The sequence below is a fragment of the Borostomias antarcticus genome (genome assembly GCF_949987555.1).
Source record: "Borostomias antarcticus genome assembly, chromosome: 18".
Classification (NCBI taxonomy): domain Eukaryota; kingdom Metazoa; phylum Chordata; class Actinopteri; order Stomiiformes; family Stomiidae; genus Borostomias; species Borostomias antarcticus.
Window position 1 is genome coordinate 17,704,789 of NC_140251.1, and position 24,579 is coordinate 17,729,367.

Here is a 24,579-nt window from a genome sequence, read left to right on the forward strand (position 1 = left end):
TATAAATATTCCTTGCTCATCCTCATCCTGTTCTGTGCCGGGCCCAGTTCCCACAAACAGTAAGCGACGTTAGCTACTGTATGAGGCTGCTTTAATCACTAAGGGCAGCTGACAGGGGAGCACTTCTCCCTCTCTGCTGAAAGGGACAAAGCTACGGCTAGCTAGCTAGCTTGCCCTCCATGCAAGAAAGACTGTGGTGAGGGTGAGGGACAATGTTGGGCCCGGCTCCGACATGCACCAGCTATGTGGCTGCCTAGCCCACTTAGCTGATAGGATAGAGGACTGCCTCCCCCTTTCCCCGCTGCAAGAGACATCGTGTTTGAACGCCCAGAGAATCAAATCAAATCAAATCAAACTTTATTTGTATAGCACATTTCATACACAGAGGAAACACAATGCGCTTTACAGAGAGCAATGGGAGGGTGGGCATAGGTCCCACCCCTACATATTCCAGAGGGAAGCAAAAATCGAGCAAGCTCCTGGAAAATGTTTGTCTAGTGGCTAAGAACATATACAGAGCAGTAAACATGGGCTAGATACTTCATAAGAGAGACATGACTAACAGGAGAGTGCACAAATAGTTACAGAGAGGTTGCCTACATGGTAGGCCATTATGTGTTAGCTATCCCTGTAGTCTCTATTATGATATTTGAGTGAATCATATAGCAAAGTAAGCACTTAGCAGAACAGGCTCATAGAGAACGCCGCAAGGCAGAGGGGGGGAAACAGAAAGCAGAGAGCCAAAGGTAAATAATGGGTATGGTTGGCTGGATAGGGGCAGCTGACGACACAGAGTGGGAAGGAGCTAGTCATGGGGAGGCAGGGGGCCTTTCCAGGAGCCATAGGGTGGACTTTTGGCCGAGGACGGACGGACGGACGGGGGGTTCTCCAGGGCCTGCTAGGGTACAGGAGACAGGGGGAGTCCACGGGACCTGTATAGAGTATATAGAGCTCTGGGGCCTCATTTATCATTGAGGTACGCCTTCTTTTACACGGTCTTTTTCGCGAGTTCAGGCGTACGCCATTTGCCCCCCCCACATTGCGATTTATCAAGCCGTAAGGGCGAAAATTTAGTCGCCTTTCTCCGCGCTTTTGTAGGACACCTCTCCAGTTGGCGTACCGATTTACACGGTGTTCTACGCCCTTCTTGAACACAGGGGGAACTGGCGACGCAGGTGGTGCGTCGGTGAATTACTATGTTTGACGGAGAGAATAAGAGCGACAGTTCATGAACGCACATACATGTAGGCTAATAGCCCAATTCAGCACAAACATATATCGCAATGCAAGATTAGACGTGTCCTCTAACCGGCTCATTCATGCTCCGATATGGATTTGTTCCCCAAAATGAACCTATGCGCTGTCCCAAACCTTTCCGCGCTATATGTCACACACCTAATGCAGGCACTCCATCAAACGGCAATAATTGACCAATCAGATTGTCATTAATATGTGATCATGTGGACCTGTTTGCTCTTTGGTAAGCATATAAATGACAGTCCTCCTGTGCGTAATGCGAGCCTAAATGAATCCGGCGCTACTCGGCCTACTAGCCGAGATAGAACTCCAAAGAGGTGACGGCGATGGCGACTGCACCCACATAAGGGCACCATCAGTGAATGAATACGTCTATGTGAATCTCTAAAATGTGCACACTAGAAATACCCAAATCATATGTGACGCCGACATGCTCATCACAAGTGTAGTGGCACGGTGGCCTGGCTCCACGCATGACTCATTCATCCTGGCGCACAGCAGGGTAGGGGCTAGACTGGAGGCAGGCGCTGCGCGTGACGGCTGGCTTGTTGGTGTGTCCATAACCAAGATACATATTCTTTGTCTTATTTACTTTTAATCTTTATTAGCATTTTCCATCCATACAACGACAATACAATAAAACATAAAAACCTACAATAACAGCTTATGGGTACATCCATCCATGCAGCTTTTTTTCTTACTCAAATATGACAATTTTAATATTAGTGGTATCATCACACTTCCTTCTATAATCCATCCATTTTTCCCATCTCCCTTCAAACTTTCCTTCCTGCATCCTCAATGCATGCGTGAACCTCTCCCTAACAGACATCTCCTCCACAACACCCAGCCACTGCTCCTTGGTTGGGCGTTCCACCTTATACCAAGCCCTCGTTATTGTCTTTTTACTAGCAACCAATAGTACTTTCACTAGGTATCTGTCCCCTCCTTGTACATCATCCCGTGTTATGTTTGCCAAGATATATATTCAAAGCTGATAAGAAGGTGGAGGCCGGCGCGCTGGAGGTGATGGCACTGGAGGTCGTGGCGCTGGAGGTGGAGGGTACAACTCGCGGGGGCACGACCGTCAGGTCAAGGACCACTGCAGACTCCCCCTCCTCTGAGTCCCACCCCACGTCAGAGTCTGGAGAAACAATTTCAGTCATTTTCCTTGAGTTTGTCTGTTAACTTGATTATGCATTAAACATTTTATTGTGTAGCCATATTCAATTGATATGTTTTTCTGTTGGCAGCCAAATAAATGCTTAAGTGTGATTTACCGGGTGATTTAGATGAGAGTCTACATTTCCCAGAGGGGAAAATGTTTCATGTGGTCTAACATTATGAAGTGGTCTTCTGTGTTATCGTTCCCTGTTTTTGGTCCTAAATCAATCATAGCCTACCACAGAATGTGTGGAATGTTTGCTTTCCTCACACATAATACAGCATGTCCGTGTAGCCTACGCCACATACAGGATGCACGAACATACAGTAGGCTACCTAAACTAGGAGCAATCAGACAAATGTAGGCTCGTACAAATAGCTTACCTTCCGAAGATGATTTTCTTTCCTCGCGTGGACCTCACCAACAAGCACATGCACCTCCGTCTCCGAAGAGTTTATCTTCTTTCCGCGTTTGTCTGTCCTAATGCTCCACGCTATATTATGTCGGTTCCTTCCGGGGTATCCCCGACACGCTGTCATAGTTTTGACCATATATGGTTGGATTTGGGCGTGGAGAGGGCGGAACACGGGGCGCGTGCGCGTAAGCTCTATTCTCCGCCTGTCTTGGATTTCTCGTGCAGAAAAGGGCATACGACCTTTTTGATAGATCCGAAAAGCGTGTAAATATTCTCGTCGTACGCTACATTGTGCATTTTCCGCGTTTTCGTCGTACGCCCTCTTTTACACCAGAATTTACACGCTCTTTGATAAATGAGGCCCCTGATCTGAACTGGTTGTAGTTTATTTATATCTTTCTTAGCTGCTGCTGACCAGCAATGAACAGTATTGCAGATGACAAAAGACGAATGGTTGTATTCCTTGACTGATAATAGAGGGTGTTACATAAGTGGAGCGTGTTCTTATCAGTGCTAACCCTCTTCCCATTTCGGACACAATGCCGTTAATGTGATCAGAACACGACAACAGTCCATCCCACATCACACCGAGTAGTTTTAGTTTTCTTGACCTGTTCTATTGCCGTCTATAGATGCACCTGGGGCTATTTTAAATCACTACTTATCCATGGTGCACATTTGGCCCTTATGGTTGTTTTTTTCATGGGTTCATGGTTGTCAGCTATTTGCATGAATAATGTCATAAATATACTCTAAAATCAGTGCTAAATCGGGGTCCTCCTCATGACACACCTTTAACCACTTAGTGTTTCTCATATCCTCCATAAAAAGTGATCGGTGGAAGTGCTTGTTCACCATTTTGTGTCTGATTCTACCGGCAGCTTTAGGGCCTTTTGAGTGCTATTAAGTTATGATAAATGGTAAATGGACTGCATTTATTAGCGCCTTTCTACCTTAATGGATAAAATGGCAGTTGCCATGCAAAGTGGTAGCCTGCGCATCGGGAGCAATGTGTGGTTCAGTGTCTTGCTAAAAGACACTTCGACGTGTGGACAGGAGGAGCCGGGAATCGAACCGCCGACCCTGCGGCCGATTGGACGACGCACTGATCAGGAAAACCGAGAGTACTGTAGCAGATACTGCTTTAGAGGAATGTTCAGGAATATTTGTGAAGAAGTGATCAGTACATTTAGATGACGATAGTCCCTTTTTGTTTGTGCTGGTTCTTGTTGGCCGTGTTCTAGTTTGTGTTAGGTTACAAGCACTGGCTACTGCAAGAAGCTTCCGCTTTAGAGGACACACAGGTAACCAATCAATGTTTAAATCACCTAAAAAATAGAATTCACGCTTTTCATCACTAACTTTATCCAGCAGTGGGATATTAAGCGTGTTAGAGCCCATATGACATAAAGCACTAGCCTACAAAGTCATTTGGCAGGAGTAGGGCTTAATGACCCGACTCACCCATGTCACTCATTATGACATGTGCATGTTGTTTTCCTCTAGTCTTCGCCTGATTGGCTGCTGGCCACCCCTGGCCCTGTGTCTGGTTCGGTTGAGGCTGGATGGCTTTGCTGTTGACTGGACAGATGATGTATATCTTCCTCCTGGTCATCAGCACCTGCTGTATCCCCCTTCTTGTTTGCTGGTGAGCTTGTTCCAGATTCTGAACTTAGTGATCTAATTTCCCCAGGTCTCTTTGCCTGTAGGGCCATTGGATCGAATTGATGATGCTTCCACTTCTGTTGCACTTCCCAGCGAGTCCGATCATCCAAGGCTCATCCTGTTCTCCTTACAGGAGGTATCCCTTTTACCCTTCTCTCCTGTCCTCCTTACTTTCTTTCAGCTGCTTCCTTGGTTGCTTTGTTTTTCTTTTTCTTGTGTTTATTTTTCTTCTTAATCAATGTGCCTTGAGCTACAGTAGAGCCTTGTGCACCGGCCTCTCCAAGCTCATCTCCTTTTCCTTCCAGGGGATGAGGAGTGATGTTATCTGTCTCGGCCGCCTCTTGCTCAGATACAGCTGGCTCTGTTGCATTTTTGGGTGGAGAAGTTTGTTTATCCACGTACTGCTTATACTGCACAGTCTCCTGTATGAACTTAAATGACTCTTCAGTGGCTGGACTGTATTTTGGGCTGGGTGCAGTGCCCTCCATCTGATTGTCACGGTATTGTCCATGTGCCTGTCCATAGTAGGAAACCTTAACTCAGTGTGGGCCCATCTTCACAGGCCGAGGTATGCGCTTGGGGGGAATGGCTTCCATGTAAACCATCCGGTCTCTATTAGAACAGTCTGTCAACCGGTTATTGTATAGAATCAAGCATCTCATAACTTTCCTCTCAATCTTGCACCCTCTTTCAATCAGAAACTCAATCACAACACTTAAACTCTCATCAGCAGATTCAGTTCGCTCTTTGATGGTGATTGGAACCACATATTGATTGACCATACGTGATTTCAGACTGAACGTTTTTTTTTTTTTTTTAAAGATCAATGTGCATTCCACAAACAGACAGTCCTCTAATGAGGAGTTTTGTTCCTATCTTCCTTATCATGCAGGTAGATAGACCAGAGTGCTCCAACTCTTTGCACTGACCTGAGATGATTTGGATTGACTTCCTGTATGAGGCTATTGTTGATTCTTCTTTTCTCTGGCCTCCACGTTTGATATTACTTCCCTCTCCATGATGAAGATGGGAACGATCTTTGCCTGGTTGCACCTGGCAACCATACTCTTTTGCGGTCGTGGTATCACTTGACTCAGCCACCTTGCCTTGTTTTGTGACACCACAGAACATCAAACGGTCACTTCGGATATGTTGATAGCCAGGGGCGGAGCTAATGGTTCATTGCCGAGGGGGCGGGGACCTCATAGTAGGCCCCTATAGGTTGTATGGAGATGCAAGATAGATCCAAGGGGAAACTTATGGAGACGGAACGGAAAGAAATGCAGATTACAATTAGGTGTTCTATTTCAGCACCATGGACAGTGCCACGGATTTATCAACAAATGGTGGCCTGCTAATATTTAAGCAACTGCTGAAAGGCTTTTTCAGCACCATGGATTTTACCCATAATTTGCTCAAACCTCAGTCAGATAAAGGATGAAAAATACAGCAGACTACACTAGCGGGCAACCAAGGATAGCAGGCAAATACACAGTTTAACATCCAATGATGTTGTTGGATGCCCAGCTACACAGCCATATCTACACAATTAACCCACACCTACACACAACAACAAACTACTAAGTGTTCAAGCAATGTGTCACAACAATAACAATAATCAAGAAAACAGAGGTCTACGACTAGGGTTGCCACCTGCAATGTGTAAGAATAAGGGACACCTTGCCAGCGGCCCCATTCCCGGGGGACACAAATCAAGCAGGGGTCTGGGGGTCCTCCCCTGTGAGATTGTGAGTGCCAGACACTTCATTTCCTGCATTCTAGTGAATCTGCACCAATTTATGTTTTATTAATTTCAAAGTCCTCTGCCAATCTCATCATGAATAAAGGAAATAACGATTAAATAAGAGTAAAACAGTTGCATCAAGTATATCAAATCAATAAACATCAGATCAAATACATGGCTAAATGTTTGGTCTGATAATTTGTAGGCTACAGAGACCTGACATAATGGTAGTTTATGGTTGGATTAAGTCATCATCACGTTATCAGTGGCAAGTTTAAAGTCCGCCAACGTCAATCATGCTGCCAACGTTTACTGTAATAACGTACCTGGCGAAGGTGTTCTAGCATATTTCTTGGTTTTGATATTTCTTGTATCATTCCAAGCATAAGATGCATACCTACAGGTAGTGTAGCCCATGCATTAGAGTGGGGTGTGCATGAAAATATGGGACAAATCGCATCCTGTATTGATTCAGTAAGGGACAGTACATTTTATTTCTCAATACAGGACGGTACCTTATTATACAATAATAAGGTACGAAGATCCAATGGCTCATCGACAACATTTTCATCATCTGCACAAAATAATTTTTAGATACCCTACCTCTTGCCTTTTTATTGTGATTTCTATTGAGATGTGATGTTGTACTCTAATGCTAGCAGCAGTCTTGGAAGGTTGAGCAGTGGAAAACAAATTTGTCAGGGGAACACGAGGCCACCAGATTTTTCCTCTGCCTTTCCTCTTTACGCTTCAGTGCGCCTGACTTGTATTTTTTGCTTTTCAACATTTTATTCACAGAATAGGGCTACTACTAACGCTACTACAGCAACAGCTCAAGTCTAACCGATCATCGCAGCACTGCACTTTCAAACGATCACTGCTCACGAGTCTCAGATAGGCGGCGCCCCTATTAAGGGGGTATGCTACTAAGGGGGTGTCAACGACAAAACAAACATTTTTCTTATTTTATTTTAACTTTTTATTTTTATTTTTTTGCCGCAATGAAGACACACTAAACAAACTTTATTCAAAATATTCAACTATGCATATATCAACACAAATATGTATGTTCACTCTTGGACCCAAGGTGTGCCTCTTAGGACTGTGGGCCCGGGGCGGGCGACCATTTTTGACATCTGGACTTTTACCCGACACAGTTTATGTCGGAAGTGGCCAAACGTACAGAAACTCCATTCATGAAAATGCATTGTACCCCACTTCCGTAACGGTATGTGTGTATCTACAGTATTGTACCACATCTTAGGGTTTGTTTGAATATGTTTTCAACAGATCTCTCTCTCTCCCCCTCATAGCCATCGCTGTTCTCTGAATGGAGAGGACCTGAACAGACAGTGGATGAAGCCTGATCCGATCCTGAGCCCCACCATCTACCACGCCAAGGGCTTCCTCTACTACCTCAACAGCATCGGCAGGACGCCCCTGGTGACACACACACACACACACACACACACACACACACACACACACACCTTCCTCTACTACCTCAACAGCATCGGCAGGACGCCCCTGGTGACACACACACACACACACACACACACACACACACACACACACACACACACACACACACACACACACACCTTCCTCTACTACCTCAACAGCATCAGCAGGACGCCCCTGGTGACACACACACACACACACACTCACACACCTTCCTCTACTACCTCAACAGCATCGGCAGGACGCCCCTGGTGACACACACACACACACACACACACCTTCCTCTACTACCTCAACAGCATCGGCAGGACGCCCCTGGTGACAGATACTCACACACACACACACACACACACACACACACACACACACACACACACACACACACACACACACAGACACACCTAGTTATTTAGAGAGAGAGAGAAGAGCAAGAGAGAAAAACTGACAATAACAGAGAGAGAGAGAGAGAATTCTGAACATCCTGTGGGTGTATTTGCAGCTGTGTTGTTCGTTCAGACAGATGCAGAGGAACATGGCAGATTGATCTGATCACCTCTGATCTGGAATCAGATGTATTAGTTTAGAGTTTGCCTGTTGTTCTGCTCTCCCAGCCCTCAGTCAGGTACTCTGTCTTCAGAACATCAACTCCCTTATTTCTTCCTCTTACCGTATGCGCTGCACATGTTTTACTTCATTCAGCTCATTTAGTTGTTTTTTCCAGACAATGTCAATGTTAATGTTAATGTTAATGTTGGAATTAACAAGACAACGTGTGAATGGAGGATAGATTGATAGTCAGATAGATAGATAGATAGATAGATAGATAGATGCTTTATCTAGCAGTTTAAAACTTAAAACAAACTAGAAATGGTGCTCAAAGAGCACAGTCCTCTGCCCTGAAAGCATGTCATGGCCCTGTGCCAAAACTGAATGGGTTCTAAACTGGCCCATGCTTCATCCCTCCACCGAGTTTCATGAAAAGCAGTCTGCTAGTTTTTGTGTAATCCTGGTCCAAAAAAACGAATGGAGGTGAATGGCTGTCCGGACTGTGTTTGGGCGGCTCATGATTCACTGGGGTGGAGGTAAAAATGACTGGAGGTGAATGGGTGGCTGTATTTGGCCAGCTCTGTGGCGCCCCCTTCAGGTCACAGCCAGTGGGGGGCTCTGACCCCACACCCCAGTCCAAACCCTGTGTGTCTAGTTCTCTCACACTGGTAGCTGGCTTTGTTCTAAGTTTTGTTTTCATTCGTGGATCCGGCCCGTGATTCGGATCTGTTCCAAAATGTAATGGGTTCTAAGGTGGTCCATTATTCACCCCTACACAGAGTTTCATAAGATTCAGTTTGGTAGTTTTTGCATAATCAGTCCAAAAAATGAATGGAAGTGAATGGGCGGCTCATGGACCCGTCCCGAGATTCAGATCCGCTCCAAAATGAAGAGGTTGTAAGTTGGCCCATGCTACAGTACATTCTTGAGTAAAATAATTTACTATGTCTTAGGTCAATTTTCAAAATAAATCTAAGTTCAAAATAGTTCTAAGTTCAGAATAGTTTAAAATAAATTCTGAGTCCAAAATGAAAACAAGTTGACTTTATTGCTTTTTCAGAAACAAAATAGCAGTAAAGCCAACTGCTTCCGGGGAAAGAGACACACCCTTGTCTTTGTGTTACCCCTTAAATAGTCTGCCACCACCCCCCCCTCTTTCTTGACCACAACCCACTTTCCAAACCTCATCCCTACTTTGGCACAAATCCAATGGTGTCTAATATGCCGACTCAGCACCAACCTGTGCCTAAATATGTCCCTTAGTACGCCATTATTCCTGGCAAAGCGGGGGGGAAATAGGGAGAAAGTTGGGAACCCTATCGGTACATGGGCAATCGTAGACTGTTTTTGTAGACAAGACTGCAGTGCCAGCATTAATTAATTCAATCTTCAGATCAGGGGGGAAAGAGGAGAAAATTGGGAATTTAACAGGAAGAAATCGGGATATCTAAGCGTTCAGGGAGAGCGTACACTATTCCAGCCGCCATAAAACTGCTAGCCTCAGCAGCCTTAAACTGCTGACCTAAGTAGGAGAACTCAACTTTCAACAGATCAGTTCCCTATGGCTTCATCTAGTGGTTGTATCTGATATTGCTGTTGAGCAGTTTATTATTGGTTTCATCTGGTACTACTCTTGAGCAGATATCTGTTACAGCATTTAATGTTGTGGCTGTCTAAAACAATCATACCATATGATGATTATGATTACAATATTATGAGATGATTAAAATGCAGGGGAGCTAAATCAAATTAAATCACAACAACATCCCTCCACCAAGTTTAAAAAATGAAAACCAGTTAGCCGACTTGCGCTTCAGATCTGCTCCAAAATGTAACAGGTTCTAAGTTGGAACATGCTACACCCTTCCACCGAGTTTAATGAAGATCAATCAGGCAGTTTTTGCGTAATCCTGCTAACAGACACACACACGCACGCCACCGAAAACATGACCTCTTGCCCTGCACTGTCGCTGGGGCAAAACTGTTCCTGTCACAGTATCATCTCCTCTCCATCTTATCTCCTACTCCGGAGTCACAATGGATGTATACAAATATTCCAATATAAAAAATCGATCTCAATAATGCTCATTCCGTGTCTCACTGCAGATCAAACATACCTGACCTTGTATGTATCTCAGCTGGTAGCCTGCTGACAGCATAACTAGCTCAATTAATGGAATAACCCCCCCATTTTCCCCATGAGCTAACCATTGTGCTTGTGTCTGACAGAGTGATATTTGGCTGCAACAAAACCTAGACTTTATTAAGTTGGTTTCAGTGTACCTATGCAACCCAATATTACCAGTGGTTTTGTATTGGGCTACTAATTTTAAATTGTGTTACCAATTCTAAGTTTGCATGGGAGCCAACAATACCAAGGAAACAAATGTGTCTCCTGGGTGTTGGTTCTTTGCCCCTGTTGTAGAACATAAAGAAACAGCTCACAACTCTACCTTGTCTGCAATTCTCCCCCTGTTGTTAAACAGAGAACGGCCATTGTCTGCCAACAAACTGTAGAGTGAGGTAATTAGCTGCCTTTTCAAACCAATTGGACCATAATTAATGTGGTAAATTTTAATTACTTCCATATGTACATGCACAGAGCTGTGAGCATGAAAATACGCCAACCCAAAACAAATTGTAATTGTTTATTATCATTCACTGATACAGATTGACTTGACCTCTACAGTAATTGCTTCAAATCAAAAACCTCTTCCCGGTTAATTAATGTGATTAAAACGCTGGCAACAGTGCTGCTCTTGTCCTGAGACCTAGTGATATTGTATTATATGTATGTATATATTATATATATATATATATATATATATATATATATATATATATATATATATATATACTGTATGTACATAGTTGGATTCCTTCCAATAGTATTATTATCTCTGAACAAAAGGTGTGCAAACCGAGCTCACCTCTCTCTTCCTAAAGCTTCTGCCACTGTTGAGCTGGTCTCATCCCCTCATCCTCCAAAGAACACTTTCCAAGATTAAAGAAACGATTCAGACTGGGCACATTAGGTACAAGATCTCTCACCCAATTACTCCAATTGTGATTCTCATTCATCTCCCCCCCCTCTTGCAGGTGTTCTGTGACTATCACGGCCACTCCAGGAAGAAGAATGTGTTCTTGTATGGCTGCAGCATCAAGGAGACTCTGTGGCAGTCAGGAGCCCACGTCAGCACAGCCTCTCTCAAAGAGGACCCGGGATACAGGGTAAACTAGTACACACACTTAGTGACACACAGCACTCTGCACTTTCCTCTATACATTTCTAGTACCAGAGACATTTGAAACAAAGAAACCGTGATAACCTCTGAAGTAAATTGAGTGTGAAAGAATCAGTCTCTCATTAATTGGGTCCTTTAAAGGAGTAATATGGTGATTGAATGTGACACTTGACAGTAGTCTTAAAGCCACAACAAAACAAATGTGCATACCTTTTGTATTATTCAGTCGTTTAAAAGTATTTTAAAACTTATTTTTGCAAGCCTACATTTCCCACTGTAAAAGTTCTCCCAGAATGTGGGCGTGGTCATGAGAACTGTCAATCGACTGATCAATTGATGACAGACCAGGCCCCGCCCCCAACTTGACTATACGGCTGTCGCTTGGTGTCCTCATCTTTTTGTAGGCTACACTCGCAGCTCACATTCTCTACGCTACGATCAGCTTGTTGGTGCCTGAAATATTGTGTGCAATATGGCTGAATATTTATCAGATTTTTTGGATATTCCAGGCACCAACAAGCCGATCGTAGCGTAGATAATGTGAGCCGCGAGCGTAGCCTACAGACGGAGAATAGCCAGTCTGCGCACTGTGCTCTGCGCATGCGTGCTGGAGCAAGTGGGGAAAGACGTTTCTAAAGATCATATTACAGAGGCAACAGACCAAGGATGTGAAAACCACAACAAGCCCTCGCTCTATGGAAGCACAACTAGCGATTCATAAAAATAGATTGATGAAAACAACCGTTTCGCGGCAGAAAATACATTTTTTAGAAGCTACATCCTCAGTGCATCAGTTATCTCGGTGAGTCAAACGTCTTATAATATGCCGTAAATAAGGTCCAGGTTGTCGAAAAAGAGCCTACCCCTTTAGAAAGAAAATAATAAAACAAGGAAGTTTCCAATTTAGGGCCTAGCTGCCTGCAAACTAAACAACGGCGTAGGGATTCACCAGGGGAGGTCAGGTCATGTAGCTAATCTTCACTGTCTAGAGTCATGACATATCACAATTGATTTAGCAAGTTAAATAATGATAATCATGTAGCTAGCTAAATTACATCACATCAATCAAAACACAGGCCTACAGACTGAAGCTGGTAATGGCAGCTAGCAGCGGTGCTACATTAGCTAACGTTAGCTTATCTGGCATTGAGATCATGATAACAAAAGCCTTCCAATTTGTGTGACAACTACAAATAAACGTAGATAACATATGTAATAATATATAACAAGGAGAATATAAAAGGGTCATTGGTGAGACGGTCAGATGGTGGAATGATGTAAAAGCCAGCTGTATTCAGATGAGATTTTCTTAGGGGGCGTTGATAGGGCAGATTCCTTTAGGGGCGTGGTTATCCTGAGTGAGTCATTCATTTGGGCCGTGGTTATTATATTGATGAGTCATACATTGGGGATTTTCTAAACTGGGTGAAAACAGGATGAGAAATTGAACATTGCTATTTCTCCAAAACCAAAGAACAGACATATTTAATACTTCCTGTTTCAAACTATCTCTCTCTCTCTCCCTCTCTCTTTCTCTGTACTCCATGGTGTCCAGACCATCCCAAAGACCCTGGACAGGCTAGCCCCGGCCTTCTCCTTTAACAGCTGTAACTACCACGTAGAGAAGTCTCGCGAGGCCACCGCCCGCGTGGTGGTGTGGAGGGAGATCGGCGTGCTGCGCAGCTACACCATGGAGAGCACCTACAACGGCTGTGACCAGGGGATATACAAGGTTGGTATTCACCATAGATGCCCCCCACACCACCACCACACACACACACACACACACGCACACACACGTGCATATACAGTTGACATATATAGTGCTTAAACACTCTCTCTCTGTCTCTCTCACACGCACAAACACTGGGTAGGCAATCACACTCTACCCCTTCAGTCAGTCATTAAGTTGTCAACATGGAACAAGCTAATTTCAATTTAAGCAATGAGCCAGTGTAAATCCACTCAAAACCATTTGGTACTTGAATGGTCTCTATGCAGTCAGTCAATTATGACAATTGAGCAGGCCAGCTGGACTGCAAGAGTGCTACAGCTGTGTGTGTGTGCGTGCGTGCGTGCCTGCATGTGCGTGTGTGCATACGTGAGTGTGTACAGTATATGCGTGCGTGTGTGTGTGTGCATACAGTACGTGAGCGTGCAAGTGTGTGTGTGCACGTCTCTCTGGGCCAGCCATGTATCAATATCAGAGGCGAACATGCCAGATAAATATGGATTAATGGATGACTACATCGGCTTGTCCATTAGGGCGGCCCGCCGGCAGCTGGCTGACCAGATGTGTGCAACATGTACTTTAGACCTGGGCAGGAGCCGGAATGTTCCTCGATTAAAACGTCTGTACTGATCTCCTCTGAGCCTATCAGCAGTCGGGGCAGGCAGGCGATGAGTCTGCAGTATTGGAGCGGAGGTATTAGGCAGGGCTGTCTCCTCACTCCCCCTCTAATGAGCCTGGGCCAGCAGATGCCAACGGTGAAAGTAAAGGAGGAGGAAACAACCTGGCTTCAGAGTTAAATCATGCTAATTAGCCGTCCTGTGCGAGGCGAGGGATTGGCTGAGAGGTCCATCTGGGACAGGAAGCTTAATTAGGCTCCCAGGAAGTCAAGTCGGCTGGAGAATGAGAATCCCAGACTGAGGCTCTAACAGGAGTAGGTGGAGCTGATCAAACCTTTAACTCACAGCTGTTTAGAGAGAGAGATGTATACCTTCAAGAGATGCTCAAGAGATGGTCAACTGAAGCGTATAAAACAGATTTCAAGGAAAGCAACAGTGAGATACATGATCCATTCCCAAAATATAGTGTGTGTGTGTGTGTAGCTGAGAGTGAGAGAGTGTGTGTGTGTGTGTGTGTGTGTGTGTTTGAGAGAGAGAGAGAGAGAGAGAGAGAGAGAGAGAGGGAGATAGTTTGAAACAGGAAGAAGCAGAAATTATGATGATGATGATGGATTTGCTATTCATGTTTAACAATGGCTTCGTTTCATCCTCAAAGAGAGACATTGTGTTCAGTCAGGAAGCTGTAATGTCTTACCTGTCTTTGAATATCCAGTGGTGACACTGCCTCTTCGTCCTGGATACAGCGAGAGTGTGTCTTCCAGGAGGAGGGCATCTTCATAGGAGGGGGAATTTGCATCACAAAGACTCCCTCCCAGCCTGAGAGAAAAAGCAGGGGAATGTCTGCTTTCAAAGTAAAAAACAAACATGGCGACTTTCAATGTCATTTATTTACCGTCATACAGCTCTTGACACACAACACACGTGCAGTGGGCGGCAACGCAAAACACACACGCCCACGCATGACGAAGCGGTCGGCAATTAAATGTGTCGTCTGCCTTTAGTCCATCCGTGCCGTCCTTCGTCCCAGGGCAGCCAGGAGCAGTGGGCAGCGCTAGCAGCCCCCCGGGGACCGTCCAGGTGCTCGTGTCCAGACGTGGTCAGGGACGGACAGGAGAGCGCTCTGTTCCTCTGCGGGTTCTTTGTGGAGGGGAACCCGTCACGTGTGAGCACAGGGAGAACATGCAAAGTCCATACAGAAAGGCCCGGGAGATACCCCACCTGAGTACCCACAGCCCTGGGGACTGTACCCCACCTGAGGACCCACAGCCCTGGGGACTGTACCCCACCTGAGGACCCAAAGCCCTGGGGACTGTACCCCACCTGAGTACCCACAGCCCTGGGGACTGTACCCCACCTGAGGACCCAAAGCCCTGGGGACTGTACCCCACCTGAGGACCCACAGCCCTGGGGACTGTACCCCACCTGAGTACCCACAGCCCTGGGGACTGTACCCCACCTGAGGACCCACAGGCCTGGGGACTGTACCCCACCTGAGGACCCACAGCCCTGGGGACTGTACCCCACCTGAGGACCCACAGCCCTGGGGACTGTACCCCACCTGAGTACCCACAGCCCTGGGGACTGTACCCCACCTGAGGACCCACAGCCCTGGGGACTGTACCCCACCTGAGGACCCACAGCCCTGGGGACTGTACCCCACCTGAGTACCGACAGCTGGATACTCCGTTTTGGTCCCTGTTGTGCGACGGGTGGAACGGCGTTTCTGTTTGTTACACCGTCGGCTGTGACTCGTCCGTGTCCCTCCGGTGTTTATTGATGCCGTGGCCTCAGTGGTTTTGGGGATATGTTCGGTTACCGGTTTTCTAGCGCTTGGCTACCGAACTGACCTTGCCGCCTACCAAGTCAGTTCCACGGCGCTATGGAGTTGTATCTCTTTGTCGTCGCTAGTATTTTGTGGGGCCCTCAGTGGTCTAGGAAACGATTTATCTTCTGCGATAACGAAGCACCGTGAATATTATCAACTATGATCATTCGAACATTCCGTTCATTAATAATTAATGCGCTGCCTCACATGGCTGTCCAGGCAGGGGAACTTCATTATCCACGCCGTCCACATCCCCGGCCTCAACAATCAAACTGACTCACTGACTCACTGTCCCGGTTCGATTTACAGAAGTTCTGCAGACTGTGCCCGGCTGCGGCCTCGTCCGGCCTGGTCTGCCCCCCTTTTGGCAGACGGGTCTGGACCGAGCGATGCCCTGGTGCCCTCCTGTAATCCACTGCCCGATACATGAGAGCTGGTCTAGCCAAGACCACATTAACCAATAGCCTAACACTGCATGGTCTAATTTCACTGCGTTCTGCTCCACATTAGATGTACCTTCATGTCTGTTAACATTTCGTTTTTTATCAGCATTTATAGTCCATCGTGTTGAGTCCAGACGGCTGCGGCCTCAGTTGGTTAAAAGTGTCGTTGCAGGTGTACAATTTCACATGCGCTGCCTGGACCGCTTCATCGGCATACGAACGCTACCTCGGGCCCGGCGTCCAGGTGTTTTAGATGCTCAAAAAGCGATGAGCGGACCGTAACCAAGTTGTGTTTAGTGTCACTGCGGATTTCACGTGGTTTGTGCGGATATAGCCTTATTTAAAATGCATAGTGTAATTGCTCGTGAAACTATTAATAAACTTATTAGTAAATTAATAATAATAATACATAAGTAATAATACAGTTATTAATAAAATTAGAATTAATATTGGCTATAATAATTATAATTAACTATTATTTCTATTAATACATCCATGGTGAAACGGCATGTTTGTTGGTTAAGGTCTCCCCCTGCTGGCTATTCAGGTTCTTAAAGGCTGCAATTGGCTTACCCATCCTAGTCAGAGCACTCTCCGCCGACCCCTTCATGTGGGCCTCGGAGCCGCCGGCGTGTTCATCTAAATTATCCCCCCCCCCACGCTAGTGCTTTCCACTCGGAGCTGCCGGTGTGTTCATTTTAGGGGGGTATTGCTGCATTCTTCTGGTATTCCACTATGCGTCGGCTAGTTGAAGCCGGGGAATTACACTAGCTTAGTCTCTGTGGCGCTCCGTGGTGATCGTGGGCCGAAACATCTCCGAAGGGCCATCCAGCGGTCCCTCCGGTCACCATGGAGGCAGAGACAATAGGCTGTATCTCCTTCGGAACTCCACGAAGCGTCGGCCCGTGGAGGCCAGGGACTATAATGTACAGCAGTCCCCCTGTGGCTCTCTTTGACGGTCTTAGTGGGCTGAGTTACCTCCGAGCGTCTTCCTGATCACGGCCCACTCTGATCGTCATAGAGGCAGGGGGCTAGATTCCGTTCCCTCTTCCGGCACTCTGGGCCACAATGCAGGGGGACCCCCCGAACAGAGCACACTGCCAAAAATTCATATGCTGTATATATATATTGTTGCATGCTAATAAATGGGTCAATTTTGACTAAAGTGATCTTGACTGAATTAATTTATTGCTAACAATTTAAATGACTTAAATACAAAAATAAAGGATCGACTAAAAGGTTACCAGATTCAAACTAAACCAAATCAAATCAAACTTTATTTATATAGCGCATTTCATACACAGAGGCAACACAATGTGCTTTACAGAGAACAAGGGAGGTGGGCATAGGTCCCACCAGTACATATTCCAGAGGGAAGCAAAAAAAACAGTTTCACCTGGGGGCCAGAAAAGTGAGATGTAAAAATTCTTCCCTGACCTCTCTCAACGAGACAATGGAGCAAGCTCCTGGAAAATGTTTGTCTAGTGGCTAAGAACATATACAGACTACAGAGCAGTAAACATGGGCTAAATACGTCATAAGAGAGACATGACTAACAGGAGAGTGCACAAATAGTTACAGAGAGGTTGCCTACATGGTAGGCCATTATGTGCTATCTATCCCTGTAGTCTCTAATATGATATTTGAGTGAATCATATAACAAAGCACAGTAAGCACTTAGCAGAACAGGCTCATAGAGAATGCCGCAAGGCAGAGGTGTGGAAACAGAAAGCAAACTAACATCAAGCATAACAGTCAAACACAACAACACAAGATTACAGTACACACCTCCAAAAAAAGGGAGTCAAACCAAACTAGTACAAACACACAGCACTAAGGCTGTAAGATAACACAGTGATACTCAACTCAAACTTTATTTATAGAGCACATTTAAAACAACTGTGTTTGACCAAAGTGATGTACAGGTAGGTGAAATAAATTACAAGACTAATACAAAAAATAAAAAAAACATACACACAAACACAACAATACCCACAAAGACGACAATACACACACTAGCCTGGGAGTCAGGCTCAAGAATTGAAGGCCAGGGAGAAAAAGTGGGTCTTCAATAAAGATTTAAAAACCTCAAAGGTCTGGGCGTTTCTAATGTGAAGGGGCAAGCTGTTCCAGAGTCCAGGGGCAGCTGCCACAAAGGCTCGGCCACCTCTGGTTTTTAGCCTGGTTTTGGGCATGTCCAGTAGCAAGCGGTCAGCTGAACGGTATGGCTCTGGAGTGTGGAGGTGCTAGAGTCCACCCAGGCACAGAGGAGCCAGACCATTTAGAGCTTTCAAAACAAATAGCAGAAGCTTAAAATCAACTGGAAAGTGGACAGAGAGCCTGTGGAGTGAGGCCAATACTTGGGTGATGTGGTCGCTAAGGGTGTCAGATAAAGCACATCACACTACAGCTGTAAAATAGCAAACAAAACACTAAGGCTGAGTCAATGGCCCATTGGCGATGCCTGATTGGCCTCCTGGCTCTTATACTACAGGTCCCCATCAAGGAGCAATTGAGAGCAGGTGCGCACTCACACACACTCCAGCTGGTAGGAAGGGGGAAGGGCGGTAGCCTGGGGGTCAGGGGACCACAGAACACACAAACACACAACGGCCGTAACAACACGTATGGAGTAAGACAGATGAGAACACACAAACACACAACGGCCGTAACAACACGTATGGAGTAAGACAGATGAGAATACAGATAAAAGAACACTGTCGGTGGACGCTGGCGGTGTGTCTGAGTAGGGCTCTTTTAAGGTCACTGCAAAAATGAACAAATTAGTACTATAAGGTGAAATATCTAAAATCAAGGCAATTATGATTGTTTTTGTCTGACAATATATTTCTTCTTACCAGGCAGTTTTTATGTTAGAGCATTTCACTTGTTTCAAGCTTTTTGTCCTTAATTATCTTCATAAGGTATTATAACTTGTTACTGAAATTGTATTACTGGTTCTGAGTAACTTAATGCGTGAAACTAGAAGTACCAGAATTATAAAGCTGTTTGATCAATACTGACAGTATTGAAGTACAAAACTGCTTTGTCAAAGTCATAATTTCTTATTTCAAGCATCTTATCCCTTTCTCTTCACATATTAAGAATAGATATATTGACCAAATGGTATTAACAGTTTTATTGTCAGTCTGTGTTCTGCTCATATTACAGTGTCCTCAATAAAGAAGTGAAAATAAATTATATTAATTCTTTCTTTAAGCAAGCCAATGCCATTTCTAGTAGTAGAACAACTGCATTTATCTTTATCAGGGTTACTTATTTTAAGCCTAATGTGCTATTTTCTTTGTAAATTCCAGGGTACATAGCCTTATTTCAAGACAATTGCAAAGCATTGGATTCTAAATATAAACACATTTTTCTACATACATATTGAGAGAATAATGCTTAGATGTCAAGCCAGACAAATGTACTGTACTGTTTTTTAGTGTAGTTGTTGTGTACTGGTTTTAAGATATATTTCTTAAGCATATAGCCTTATTTCAAGATTATACATAGCACTGGCATTTGCTAAATTTGAACACATTTACCTACATATTGAGAAATTAACTCTTAAACATGTGCTTGTTTTTAGTCTGGCTGCACTAGTTTTAAGATAACTGTGGGCTCTTTGAGACTAGATCATTTTATTTGTTTAAAAAATCTTGACAAGTGCCATTTTCCAGTTCTGTTGGCAGACATTTTTTTCTTATTTTAGTAATATTTTGCCCCATTTTTTGACTTTTTGCAGTGGAGCTCTGTTCTGTCCCCAACTAAATATGAAAGAGTAAAACATTTTCAAACCATTTGCCAAGCCATTCAACATGGATCTTTATGGATATTTATAACTTCTCAAACACGAATGTGCTATGCAGGACAGATTTACAATTGGCAACCAGAGACTCACGACTAGACAGCCACCACAAACGCTTCAAACACTGATCTGCTATAACCTCCATGAATCATTTGTGAAGGTCAGTCCGCCTCCATCCAATATTCATCAAGATCTAATCTGGTATGAAACAGTCATGATGAGTGAGACCCTTCAAAGAGATGGAGAAAATGTCAAATCCTAGACAGGTGGTGCTCTCTCCTCAGAAATAGCATCAGTGTGTGTGTGTGTGTGTGTGTGTGTGTGTGTGTGCGTATGTGTATCAGTGCATACTTAAGAAAATGTGTGTGCCTCTGCTTATGTAACCTACCTTACGTGGCAGATGATTTGCTACACAGAACCATCTGGGAAGTCGTCATTTGAAACTGCTTGGAAAAGGGCAGGCGCTTTCAGAAATGTCTTATCACCCTCTATCACAGGCTAACCGATCGTCACACCTAAACCACATCTGCTACCTGCCAGTAGCTCCTCATAGGACGCTGACTGGCCAGTTAGTTTTACTCTGAGGACAAACAGCTTCATGTTGGGCCTGGCCAGACGGATCCATGTAGCTGGACACAGCTCTCTGCAGCCCTGTCCCACCTGTGTGTGTGTGTGTGTGTGTGTGTGCTCAATGTTGTGCGTAACCTGACTGGTCGCGCATACCTGTTCACAAGACCATGTGGGAGTGCTGTGCTCTGAGTGGGCGCTGTAATGTGCAGCCGCCGACATGGAGATGCAGAGAGAGAGAGAGAGAGAGAGAGAGAGAGAGAGAGAGAGAGAGAGAGAGAGAGAGAGAGAGAGAGAGAGAGAGAGAGAGAGAGAGAGAGAGAGAGAGAGAGAGAGAGAGAGAGAGAGAGAGAGAGAGAGAGAGAGAGAGAGAGAGAGAGAGAGAGAGAGAGAGAGAGAGAGAGAGAGAGAGAGAGAGAGAGAGAGAGAGAGAGAGAGAGAGAGAGAGAGAGAGAGAGAGAGAGAGAGAGAGAGAGAGAGAGCTTAATGTTTAAAACGTCCTGTAGCACAGGCAAGACGCATATCATTTGTGAGGGTCTGGGACTATGAGAGAGGGAGACAAGGGAAACATCCTTGCTTTGACTGTGATCTCCCACTGGAGGATCCATAGAAGAACAAACAGAGTAGACGGTTGGTGCAGTGGCCACAAACGGCAGGAGGATGATGAGAGGAGGAGAAGGAGAAAGAGGAGTTACAGAAGACATCTCCTGGGTCGGGGGGAGGGGGGGGGGGGACTCGTGGCGTGGGGGATCAGTATGTGAAGCTGGGAGCTAATTAGGATTTCCATCAAAGCCAAGAGCTGCAATAGCTCCTCTGTCACCTTCATCCATTTTTAAACGTTTCTTGGCATGGCTAGCCTGGAAACCCGCCCTTGGATGTTTATCCTCATGATGGACATATGCTGTACAGCATCAAATGAGTTCTCTCTGATCGATCTCACAGTGAACTTGGGTCCCATAAGAAAGAGGCAGTGCTCCAAGTTTTCAATCATCAGCACCACTTTGCCAGATCTCACGGTTAAATCTATTTTTAAAACAAAAACATGAATCCGACTACAATTGCAGTTGATTAAAAGCTTCGGCAAGGGGTCTTGTTAATGGCCCCAACGCCTGCTGTGTGACCGTTTTGAACTCGAGTCTTCAAAACTCTTCCATCAACAGCCTGTATTGTGATATCTAAGGATGTTTTAATCGACATTGATGAGACACAAAGTAGATGTGAGTCCTGCCGTGTGACTGTGGGGGGTATAGAGGAGGAATCGTTCCACATCGACGTTCTTGTGTGCTCCAACACCTAAAGAACATACCGCACTAAGGATCTCTGCTTGTAAAAGTCAGTCTGACGTGTGCCAAAATGAGAGGACAGAAATAGCCGTGGTAAATGCATGACACACTCGTACCCACGTTCCAAAAGATGTGACATTTGGAAACGTCAGAGGCAGGAAGGACGCTAGTCAGCGATGGGATTGGTCGATGGTGCTTCAACATTGCAAACATGGCCAGCATTGATTTTTTTCCTGCCCTGGCAAACAGGCGGGCCTCTATGTATTCAGCACATGTGAACCTGGATGGGCTCTAAATTATTGAACAGCTATCCTTTGTATACTCCGCACAAGTCCTTCCCCGCAGCATGGCTTCCCTAGCTTATTGGGCTGATACCTGTACATTCAAAACACACAGACACAAACACATACACACAAACTCCTTCTCTCTGGCACACACACACACACACACACACACAGAAGTGCAACACCGGGAGCTTTCTAAGTCATTGTGCATGCAGAGCACGTGGCAGAATTCCATGTATCTGCAGTGACATGGTAAGTACAGGGTGAGGGAGAAAGGGGGGAGGGAGGAGAGAAAAAGTGATATTGGATGGAAGAGGATTGAAGAGAAGGAGAGTACTCATTCTGTCCTGCCATTGAGGCATTTCTGGATGGAAACATTACACCTTTTCAAAGACTTCACTGCAAGTGAGGCTCGGCCCAGTGCGGTGAGCCAGTACCCCCACGAGGACCAACACATCTCACAGCCTCATGAGAACCTGAACATCTAACAGCCTCATGCAGGACCTGAACATCTCACAGCTCCATGCAGGACCTGAACATCTAACAGCCTCATGAGGACCTGAACATCTAACAGCTCCATGAGGACCAACACATCTTACAGCCTCATGAGGACCTGAACATCTAACAGCCTCATGCAGGACCTGAACATCTAACAGCCCCATGCAGGACCTGAACATCTAACAGCCCCATGAGGACCTGAACATCTAACAGCCTCATGAGAACCTGAACATCTAACAGCCCCATGCAGGACCTGAACATCTAACAGCCCCATGAGGACCTGAACATCTAACAGCCTCATGAGGACCTGAACATCTAACAGCCCCATGCAGGACCTGAACATCTAACAGCCTCATGAGAACCTGAACATCTAACAGCCCCATGCAGAACCTGAACATCTAACAGCCTCATGCAGGACCTGAACATCTAACAGCCTCATGAGAACCTGAACATCTAACAGCCTCATGAGGACCTGAACATCTAACAGCCTCATGAGAACCTGAACATCTAACAGCCCCATGAGGACCTGAACATCTAACAGCCCCATGCAGGACCTGAACATCTAACAGCCTCATGAGGACCTGAACATCTAACAGCCTCATGAGAACCTGAACATCTAACAGCCTCATGAGAACCTGAACATCTAACAGCCCCATGAGGACCTGAACATCTAACAGCCCCATGCAGGACCTGAACATCTAACAGCCTCATGAGGACCTGAACATCTAACAGCCCCATGCAGGACCTGAACATCTAACAGCCCCATGCAGGACCTGAACATCTAACAGCCCCATGCAGGACCTGAACATCTAACAGCCTCATGAGGACCTGAACATCTAACAGCCCCATGCAGGACCTGAACATCTAACAGCCCCATGCAGGACCTGAACATCTAACAGCCCCATGCAGGACCTGAACATCTAACAGCCCCATGAGGACCTGAACATCTAACAGCCCCACGAGGACCAACACATCTAACAGCTCCATGCAGGACCTGAACATCTAACAGCCCCATGCAGGACCTGAACATCCCCTAACAGCCCCATGCAGGACCTGAACATCTAACAGCCTCATGAGAACCAGAACATCTAACAGCCCCATGAGGACCTGAACATCTAACAGCCCCATGCAGGACCTGAACATCTAACAGCCCCATGCAGGACCTGAACATCCCCTAACAGCCCCATGCAGGACCTGAACATCCCCTAACAGCCCCATGAGGACCTGAACATCTAACAGCCTCATGAGGACCTGAACATCTAACAGCCTCATGCAGGACCTGAACATCTAACAGCCCCATGCAGGACCTGAACATCTAACAGCCCCATGCAGAACCTGAACATCTAAAAGCCTCATGAGGACCTGAACATCTAACAGCCTCATGAGGACCTGAACATCTAACAGCCTCATGAGAACCTGAACATCTAACAGCCTCATGAGGACCTGAACATCTAACAGCTCCATGAGGACCTGAACATCTAACAGCCTCATGAGGACCTGAACATCTACAGTAACAGCCCCATGCAGGACCTGAACATCTAACAGCCTCATGAGGACCTGAACATCTAACAGCCTCATGAGGACCTGAACATCCCCTAACAGCCTCATGAGGACCTGAACATCCCCTAACAGCATGCATGTATGGCCTGAACATGTAATAGCCCCATGCAGGACCTGAACATGTAATAGCCCCATGCAGGACCTGAACATCTCCTGCGGCAGAGGAATAACCTGCTGGCGACACAACAAAGACTGTATTGTAGGGGTGTGGTGGGAGTGGGGGAATTAGAACATGGCTTTGTTATGTCGTTCTGTCACCACCAGTGTGTGCGTTTGTCCCACGGCCGCGTCGTCTCAGAGAAACACTCGTTCGGTGGGTTCCCTGACTCGCTGGCCGCAGAACCATGCTGAGCAGCTGAGTGATGCTCTCCTGAGAGCTGGTTTACCCATTCCTCCTTAGACAGCCCTCTGGTGTGTATGTGTGTGTGTGTGTGTGTGTGTGTGTGTGTGTGTGTGTGTGT

General features: G+C 45.7%; 1 protein-coding gene across 3 annotated transcripts in view; it reads left to right on the plus strand.

Moving 5' to 3' along the window:
* Positions 1 to 24,579, plus strand: part of agbl1 (AGBL carboxypeptidase 1) — a 224,354-nt gene that overhangs the window by 166,899 nt on the left and 32,876 nt on the right. For all 3 annotated transcript variants that reach the window (XM_084453042.1, XM_084453041.1, XM_084453043.1), the window contains 3 exons: positions 7,560 to 7,689; positions 11,353 to 11,484; positions 13,054 to 13,230. In XM_084453042.1, the coding sequence (XP_084309168.1) occupies positions 7,560 to 7,689; positions 11,353 to 11,484; positions 13,054 to 13,230 (439 nt within the window). The remainder of the gene's footprint in view (positions 1 to 7,559; positions 7,690 to 11,352; positions 11,485 to 13,053; positions 13,231 to 24,579) is intronic.